Raw genomic sequence first — 9,667 nt, 5'->3', positions numbered from 1 at the left:
AGAGAGAGAGAGAGAGAGAGAGAGAGAGAGAGAGAGAGAGAGTCCTGTTGGGTTACTGTCAGGGTAACTTTGGAAATGGAACAGAAAGCAGGCCAATTGACAAAAGCTGAGAAAGTCCCTCTCTGGTGCCTCTCGATGCTGCTGTTGCTGCTGCTGCTGCTGTTGTTAATGATGTTGATGATGTTGTGTGTGGAGCAAGCAGCAGCGTGCATACGTTCTGTACGTACGCTGCTCACGAGAGGCTGGTAACCTGGTTTTATTCAGAGAGAGAAACCAGAGTTTACTATTGACCAGTGGCTCCCAGTCAGTAGGAAGACCAACTCTACCAGCTGTTGGTACAGCAGCCTCACTGGGAGACGTCTCACATCCCCCTCTAATAAATGATTACAAAATGACACCACACACTGAGACTTTTATGTAAAAGAAAAATGGGAATATATTTAAATATATATAAAAATGCAATACATTGAGATGATTTCAGTTCTTTGAACATTTGTGATATCCAAGCAGAAGGTCCAGTTGATGACAAGGTAACATGGAGGACATCAACACTCTTGTGTATTGCTCTTGTGGATGGATGGCATTTACACAGTGTGCCTCTGTTTGCTGGGAAAAAGATGCTTTCAACCAGCATGGCCTCGCTGTAACGCTTGCAGGATAGATAATTAGGAATTACAAAATATTATAAAGAAACATTTTTGAGACAGCCAAAACATCTGATGTTGAGGTTTTAAGAGGGTCCTTGGTGTCCCCATGTGGCACCCAAAATTCACAATGCTGGATTCTCTGTTTAGTTTCTTTAATACGCACATATCCATATGTAAGTTTGAATTATTTATGGAAGTACTTCATCCTGTCTAATCAGACTGTGCAGTGACAGCGCCCTCACATGAATCCATATAGTAAAGAACTGGAAGACTTAATCCCAGTCCTCAACTAAGTGGGACTGCTGAAGCCTTCAATGAGCTTCAGATGACTTTTTGAAAGCCTCTTTAAGCAGGATGTGGACCAGGGACTCACATCAGGAAGAGATCACTTAAGTACCTGTAGCATCACATTTACGCACATGGAACGACAGCAGTACCTTCACGAAGTACTTATAATTATGAATTATCTTCAGCATGGAGACAGGATTGATCAGGTTCAGGTGACTCCATATACTAGGAGAGCTGTCACCAACACACTCACAGTCAAGATGCTGTTAAATCATTCCTGAGTGCTGGTATCATCACGGCTGGATGTTGTTGTACTGTAAAAGTCTGATCCCTCTATTAAATTCAGAATGTTTTCATGTCATATATGTATTTTTATTAGGTTTCATTATCCCACAGCAAAATATGTGGAGCAGTGGCATTACTGTGTGAATGGATGTTGTAGAATATGATCTTTGTAATTATTTCAGTAGCCAGAAAGCGGCAACAGGTAGATGAGTAGCAATACATATATATATATATTTTTTGACCACAAGTTTCTGTAGATAGAATTGAATTTCCCTTCTGGGATGAATAAAGTATTTTTCATTCATTTTCATTCATTCATTCATTCATAGATCATTTGTCACACATAAGAATGGAGAAAAGGATTAAAAATCAAATGATGCAATGAGTCTCACACTGACATAGTTTCTGATCTTGCCTCTGTCCTACAACAGCAGGTAGAACTGTTGTAGTGAAGTTATGGCTTGTAGCTTTTGTGTGCCACCCCAAGATTTCCAGGATCCCCATCTGGCACCCTTTATGACAAATGTCTGGAGGTGCTACTGATGAAAATAAAATGATTTGCTGCTGTAATTCAGTGAATGTGAAATACTTTGAGATGTTGCTCATCTTTTCTCTCTCCTCCCACAGCAACTAGTGGAAACAACTGATGCTTTGCTCAAAGGAGTTGTTGGGTTTTGAAAACACTGAATGTTTTACAAACTATACAAGGAAGCAGCCACCAGAGGGTGATGCAGCGGTGAACCTGGTCCTGCTGCAGTTATATGAAAGCTGAACACACAGAAGAACTGTTACTGACAGTTCAGGTGTTACAGTAAAGTGGTTTGGCTGATGTGGCAAAGTTGTCATCTTGATGAGACATTTACTGCCCACTTATGTTTCTCAGCCGTCAGCCTCCTCTTTATTTAACAAACTAAAGAGACAATTTAATATACAGAGGATGATGTAATGTAGCTAATTTTGTACTTGAAAAATTACAGCAGGCAAATAACTGCTTGAAAAATTACATAAACAATAAAGTACTTGTACCAAGGGCTAATTAATTAAGCAGTGTATGTTGCAGTTTTAAAGTCCATAATAGTCATAGAACCTGTATTTGTGCCATTAGTCATCACATGATACAGCACAGTGAGATGAGGCAACGTCAGTAAGATCCATGTTAATCTGTTTTCATTGTTTCAGCTCTGATGTCCATCTGTATGAGGAGAAACAGACAGCTTGTGATTCTGATTTCACAACCACATCGCCCTCTGGTGACTACTTCCTTGTATAGTTTGAAGAACATTTAGTTTATTCAAAACCCAGCAACTCTTTTAAGTAAAGTTCCCCTTAAACAGAAAGAACCCTTAATCTGAACCAGCTTGGGGAGGGCAGCCATTTGTTTGCACTTGTGGGTGCTGAAGGAGAGTTTTTGGGACATCCTGATACAAGGAATTGTAATAGTTGATCATACAGGTGAGAAATGCATCGACTAGTGTTTCAGCATCACTCTGAGACGGGATCCTCCTGTTGACAGTGTTGCACACGTGAAAGAAGGCTGTCTGAGAAACTTGCTTTATGTGAATTAAAAGACATCCTGATCAGAAATAAAAGGACAGGTCACCCAGGCCTTTATGTCTTAAAGACATGCCTGAAGTTTGACTGATTAGTTCGATCTGGCCTCATTAAATAATCATCTCTTGTCATTTTAAACCTACTTTTTTAAAAATGTCATTTAGATTCTTCTGTTTCAGACTGGTGTATAACAGTAGGATTGAAGTTCTTGTATGTATGTATAAGTATGTCCAACCAGCAGACCAAAGAGATGTTGGTTATTATCAATCACATTTAAGAAACACTGATTTATATGATCAATTACCAAAACTGTTACTGATTGATTCTCTGTAACGTAACAAACTGCCAAATGATTCACGCTGAGAGTGCAAAACTGCAGAAATGTCCCATGTTGTGATTGTGTGTCAGACTGTTTATGTAACTAATTACTGCTGAATAACCAAGCACAGGGCAAAAAGAGACGACACAAAAATCTGTCAAATTCCTGCAGTCAAAATGTTGATTTATTAAAGGTACAGAAGTGGAGGTGGATTTAATTCTAACCGTAAAACTTAATCTTTTAACGTTTATTCATTCAAAATTTCACATTAAGTACTTGACTAAATGCTCTTTTCAGCACGACTCAAATCAGCAACTTAGTTAAACCCCCCCAAAGGCTGCAGACTCTTCAAACACCAAACAGCCATTTTTACTTGTCTTTTTGCAGTTCGGTCACACAGTCTATTCATCACTGCCTTGGTCTGCAGATAAGTTCCTGAGTGCCCTGAATCAGGGATCAATAAAGCCACTCCTACCAGTCACACAAGTACAATCACAGCATTTCTTCCTTCTGATCCCAGTTTCTGGAGTCTTTCTGAGGCTAAGTTCCAGACAGTTCAACAGTGCAGAGACTGCATCATCTCCTCAGACCGTTCCAGCTTCTCGAGGACTGTGACTCTTCCTGATGTTCCATTGACACAGTTGCTGCTTCACACTCCCAGCACTCTAATGAGTCCACTGCACACAGATCACATGCTGCTGCATATGAGACTGACATCAGTGAGGCTTCCCTCTCTTTAGTCCAGGACACAGCTCTGCTCCCCCTCATCAGAACGGATCAGAATGAAGTTCCCTCAGTTGTCTTGATGTAATCCTTGAAGTCAGTGGGGACACTCAACATAGAGCAGACCTGCACAGCACACAGAGGTTAGCTAGCATGCTAAGACTGCTGTGCTAATGCACAAATGCTACGTAATTCACTGGAGGCCAGAGACTGATACTGACATGGAGGTCAGTCAGAGGTGGCAGTTTGTTTTATGAAGTCATGGTGAGAGTCATGGTTTTGGTGGTCATTTCAGTGAGCAGGAATCTTAACCTTGTCGAACAGTTATTACCATTTTTAACTATTTTAGACACTAAAGCAGACAGAAACCTTGAACACCGTCATACAGTGCAGGCCAGTTCATGGTCACGTGATCGTTGCAGACTTTGAAAGTGGACAGCAGATACTGTTCTAGTCATACTACAAAAGGTACATGCTGTATTGGCGCTCATTCAGCAACTATATACATATGTAACAAAACCAAAACAACCTACTGTGCAACTGGTCTGTAAGTGTTCCAGTACAGTCACAGTGAGTACAGTTTAATTACATACTGTAGCTACAGGTGACTGAACTCTGTGCAGTCTGACAAGAAGAACAGAATGAGAATATCGTCACAAAAATTGTGATTAAATACTTTCTCCAAATAGTTCAGCCCCACTGCTCGCTGTGGTTTGCATCACTCAAAGCGCTGGGTTTTTAATTACAGACAGTGTTTTATGGAGCCCACTGAAGAGTTCTTAACATCTCAGTCGGCCCTGGCTGTAGCTGACAGAAATTGAGTACCTGTCTGAACTTGGCTCGAAGCTTCTCTGTGCTCTCCTGCAGGTTCGCTGACTGCGGATCATCAAGAGGACAGTTTTGGACCAAACCCAGGAGAGCCTCCAGTGTCTTCACACGCTTCCTGACAACACACAAGTAAGAGTCAAGCTTAGCTGTACTAAGTCGTTCAACTTAAACACAAACGGGCTCATTCACAGCGAAGGGACATGACTAGGTAAACTACAAACATTAGTCACCTTCAGATACAAACTACCTATTTTCTTAGCAGCGTGACAATTTTAGTGACGACACCACACACATTTATGGATTATACTGGCTAGAAACTCCTTTTAAATTGTAATATGTTTATCAACTCCATATAAACTGTTTAAATACAACTGTGTGTCAAAAACTGTTCTCTGAAACCTGTTGATGCAGCTAAATGTGATTCATCCTGAATGTTGCACTCTCAAAAAAAAATCTTAACAAACCAATTAAATTAGACCATTTTAGCCTGATAGCAGCATTCTAGCCACAATTAGTTAACCATCTGAACCCCAAAACCTGAAAGTGGGTTTCTTTAAAAACAAAAAAATCTATTTATTAGAGCTGTAAAAACAGAACGAATCACTGGATTTTCAACTTCTTGAGGGTCCACATTTATGACGTGTGTTTCTATCACGGAAAGTAACTCAATATAAACCCTTATTGTTTCATCAAAATCCCTTTTTTAATTGTTGCATTTTAAAAATCCACCAAAAATGAAGAGCAAGCTGGTTTTACACAGGGCATATAGGAGAGTATCTAGAGTCACCACTTTTACCAGTGTTGGTGACACCAGTGGGCACTGGGAGAAAGGCTGCACATATTGATTCCATTTTCTAAAAAGATTTTTCTAAAATAAATAATCAGAGATCTAAATTGTCCGTAGGTGTGAATGTGAGTGTGCTTGGTTGTCTGTCTCTAAGTGTGGCCCTGCGATGGACTGGTGACCTGTCCAGGGTGTCCCCTGCCTCCGCCCTAAGTCGGCTGGGATAGGCTCCAGCTCCCCCGCGACCCTAGTGAGGATTAAGCGGTGTATAGAAAATGAATGGAAATGGAAATAATCAGAGAGATCAAACTTTTCTTTAAAATGATTTATGACATAACAGTTCAATACTCATGAAGGACATTTCTGAGTTCTCTCTACATCGAGCCACAGTTGCATTGTTTTCACTGTGGTGCAGGACTTGATAAAACATGAGTCGACCGTGGTTAAAAATGTGACAAAAAATGCCCAGAAACTACTTGGAGTTCAGAGGGTTAAACCTTGTTTAGTAACTGCGGTGTGATCTTTAAACTGAAGCTGAAGAAACTTGAGATATTTTCACAGTAGCACACAGGGTTTAGTTAGCATGCTAAAATTCTTGACAGACATGGGCATTGTTTGTGGAGAACATACCTTGACTTGAGATCTGTGTTATGTTGAAGGAGACATTTCCATGTGGTGGCAAACCCATAATAGAAGGAAATCTGTCAGAGGATAGGAGAAAATAAGCCAACTGTAGAGGATTTAAAGCAACACAACTTACTCAGTCATAAATCATATGACCCAGCAGAATGCTGGACCTAGAACTGCTTTCAGGGAACAGAAAAGTTTCAATTGCTGTAAAAAATTATGCTAAAAAATTGTTTTTAGTGCCACTGAGAACCAGATTTAATGCTTTTTTAATGCTATTGAAAGCCTTAATTTTCGCAAAATCAATTTAATGACTAATAATGCTTTTTAATGCCCCGCGGAAACCCTGTATAAGCCAGACAGCAAACGGCAGACCTTTCACTCAGACAGCTCCAGTCAGTTTCACAGAGTTTCCTCACCTCAGAGCACAGTTTGGCCCCGTGACAGGCTCCATGTCTGCGGCCGTCCTGCAGCCCTCGGCGGCTCCCTCTTTCAAACCCCTCCCTGAAGCCCTCGCCTCTGAACCTGAAAAAGAGACACACTCAGCTGCGGCCTATTTCATTTGAATGTGCTGGATGCTGTTTGGCAAAAGTAATAAACAATTTTTTCGATAGCTGTATGCTGATGACACTGCTTTTTACACACATGCAAATACAACCCAGCTGACAACTGGGCTAGAAAGGATCACACACTGACTCAATTATTCATGTCTCACTCCAAAGGTAAATATGACAAAAGGTCTATTTTTCTTTAAGAAACATCCATCCATCATCTATCCACTGTTTAATCCTCACTATGGTCGTGGGGGGCTGGAGGGTGAAGGCAGGGGGCACCTGGACAGGTCACCAGGTAGACTCCACAGGTCCACATAGAGACAAACAAGCACACATACTTTCACACTTACGGACAATTTAGAATCACCAATTAACCTCAACATGTTTTTGGACTCTGGGAGAAAGCTGGAGAACCTGGAAAGAACCCACACTGCACAGGGAGGACATGCAAACTCCACACAGAAAGCTCCCAGGCGTTCAAAGCGGAACGCGAACCGGGGATCTTCTAGCTGCGAGATGATGGTGCTAGAAACATGTTCAATAATAAAATGATTATAACCCACAAATACAGCTTAGCATGTTTTATACATATTGTTGACTGTCTTTCCCTGGATGCAGCGGAGATATTTACGCATGCTAAGATCCTTTCCCATATGCCACATCGTATGACATGCTGGGGGCAGGTTGCTGAAACATTCATTAAAGAAATACAATTTGCATTTTGCAAATTTTAGATTACTTTCACACCTATGCTTGGTCTATGAAATTGCAAATGGCTTTGTCTCTGGTCTATTACTTGACATCATGTGATACAGTTTTCAGATGATCCACATGAGATCATCCAAATGACACTGTACCATACCATGTCACCATACTACATTTGTTCAATCAGCTCTCTGTGCAACAGTCCCAACTGGATGAATCCTCCACCTGACCATGTGACAGGCTGCACTTCTATCAGCACTTTCAACACCAACCTACAAAGTCTGCTGAAATGTGCTCTACTTTGTAATCATGGACTTTGATAGTCCAGCCAATGACCATCATGATTCATATTTACTTTCCCAAGCATGCATTTTTGATGTGCTATTGTGTTCAGTTTTCTATTTTGTATCTTGTGTGTTATTTTATGTAGAATTTTGTATTTTGTCACCATCCTACACTGTCTGCAAACTGCATTGTTTTTGTTCTGACCAGTCCGAGGTTCAAAGAGGAAATTTGATTTAAGCATTAATTTGACACCGTACATCAAATGGTGACGCTTCTCTTTGAGCTGTACACTGTCCCTTTATGAATAAAAGAAAACTGATGCACAATTAGTTTCAATCACTGGAACATATTGCTGACACATCCAGGGCTGAACAGTTAGGGGGAACATCTAATTGCAATTATCTGACATACTGCCATTTGGTTTAAGATATAAATGGTAAATGGACTGCACTTATAGAATGTCTTTTAACCTTAGCTAGGTTCAACAAAGTGCTTTACAAGCATTTCTCATTCACACACTCACCAGTGGCAGCAAAACTCCCATGCAGGATGCATCAATAGCAGTTTGGGTTTAGTGTTTGGTTCAGGGACACTTCAGCATGTGGAGGGGCCGAGGATAGAACCAGAACCTCGTGATTAGTGGACAACACTGAAGTCTAGCTTCAATTCAATATCCATGTGATATATTTAAAAATAAGATAAAGGATTACCACATGAAACACCATCTGAAGTGTGACTGTCACACAAAGAGGATGGCATGACTTTGTCAAACTACTGACATGACCGTTTAAAGTTTGACTCAAAATGTACCAGGTCTTATTAAACAATGATCCTGGGCTTATGTCAGTCCAACCACAGTGTGTATTAATGTACCACCTGGTGTCCATCCATATGCAGATGTACAGACAATCCCGGAAAGTTCCAATGCTCCTGTACCTACATCTTCTCATTTACAGGCATACACCCATCAGCCACAACACCTGAGTGATGCTGTGTATCTCTGGGCCATGGAAGCCCTGATGGGTCCGGTACTGGAACATGTTCCAGCCCAACCCGTATCCAGTTACTGCATCCTGAGGAAAGTGCAAAGTCACCGCCTGCCAGAAACATCCACAGGGGCCGGTGTGTTGTTCTGGGCTCAGTGCAGCTGACAGGCTCCTATTGTAGTATGAATAGAACCGAAGCCGCTTTAGTGTCTGCGGTCCTGAGCGCAGGATGAAGCCGCCTCTGAACAAGTCGCCGGGTCGGTTCGGACGTAGAGCCCAAACCTTCACACGTCAAACATGAATGTACTGACAAAATACCGAACTAGTTGTGAGGACAGTATCGTTGTGGAAAAGCTGCACCACCAGAAACCAGCCACAGTTTACGGCCAGCAGTTAACGTAGAAACACCGGAACCGGGAAACGCATATTAGTGAAACAGCTGCTGCTGTGGTTCCGGTGCTCCGAACCATGAAATATATTTCCCGCCAGCTAAACAAGTCACTTCTCGTCAAGATAATTTACCGTTCATCCGCCAACAGGATGCTGTCAAACAGATCGTCCGCCATCGCTGCCACCTCCGGAGCTGCTTTTACCGGAAACAGGAAGCGGCGCTGTACCGCCTCCCCCAAACATAGCACAGCGGTGCTGCCCCCTGCTGGTCAGGTGTTCTGGTAACCTCCAGAACAGAACCGCCAACCGTGCCACTAGTTCACTGTTTCATGTTTCATACAGTCTTTAAACTGTTTATTCATGTGACAAAACTGGGGCACACTAAACCAAAGATATCTGTCACCTATTTCATGTGACAGTGAGAACACAGTCCAGGATCCATGAGTTTAGATACATGAGCAGTGAAATGGAGCTTACAGCTGATGAAGAGTTGCCCCACACTGCTGCCACAGATACACCAGTGGGCTTTTACCTCATGCATCACCTCATTAATACCTGCCACACGCTAAAACAGAATATGTGTAGTAGAAGTCAGAGCAGCACAGGACTCAGGCGTTTCTAGCGATTCTAACTAGGGCTTAATGTGGGATTTGTCAGATGAGGGAGCCGTTGTTCAGTGAGGCTGGGACTCCAGG

General features: G+C 41.8%; 1 protein-coding gene across 1 annotated transcript; it reads right to left on the bottom strand.

The window, feature by feature from the left end:
* Window positions 1–3,247: 3,247 nt before the first annotated feature.
* Window positions 3,248–9,167, bottom strand: lto1 (LTO1 maturation factor of ABCE1). The gene is made up of 5 exons (XM_008282160.1): window positions 9,105–9,167; window positions 6,472–6,577; window positions 6,056–6,126; window positions 4,639–4,756; window positions 3,248–3,939 (listed from the first exon to the last, which is right to left on the bottom strand). The coding sequence occupies exons 1-5, from the start codon at window positions 9,146–9,148 to the stop codon at window positions 3,868–3,870; spliced, it is 411 nt and encodes a 136-aa protein (XP_008280382.1). The 5' UTR covers window positions 9,149–9,167; the 3' UTR covers window positions 3,248–3,867.
* Between the last annotated feature and the right edge of the window lie 500 nt (window positions 9,168–9,667).

The sequence above is a fragment of the Stegastes partitus genome, unplaced genomic scaffold, assembly GCF_000690725.1.
Source record: "Stegastes partitus isolate 25-593 unplaced genomic scaffold, Stegastes_partitus-1.0.2 Scaffold260, whole genome shotgun sequence".
Lineage (NCBI taxonomy): Eukaryota > Metazoa > Chordata > Actinopteri > Pomacentridae > Stegastes > Stegastes partitus.
Note: the sequence above shows the minus strand (reverse complement) of the source record. Positions and strands in the feature narration are given on the sequence as shown.

What these genes read in the sequence shown, in the direction of transcription:
- lto1 (XM_008282160.1), bottom strand. Translation starts at nt 9,148, where the DNA reads ATGGCGGACGATCTGTTTGACAGCATCCTGTTGGCGGATGAACG. An exon ending in AACACAGATCTCAAGTCAAG is followed by an intron (nt 4,757 to 6,055) that starts GTATGTTCTCCA and finishes GTGTGTTGTCAG; the next exon opens with GAAGCGTGTGAAGACACTGG. An exon ending in TTCGAGCCAAGTTCAGACAG is followed by an intron (nt 3,940 to 4,638) that starts GTACTCAATTTC and finishes TGTGCTGTGCAG; the next exon opens with GTCTGCTCTATGTTGAGTGT.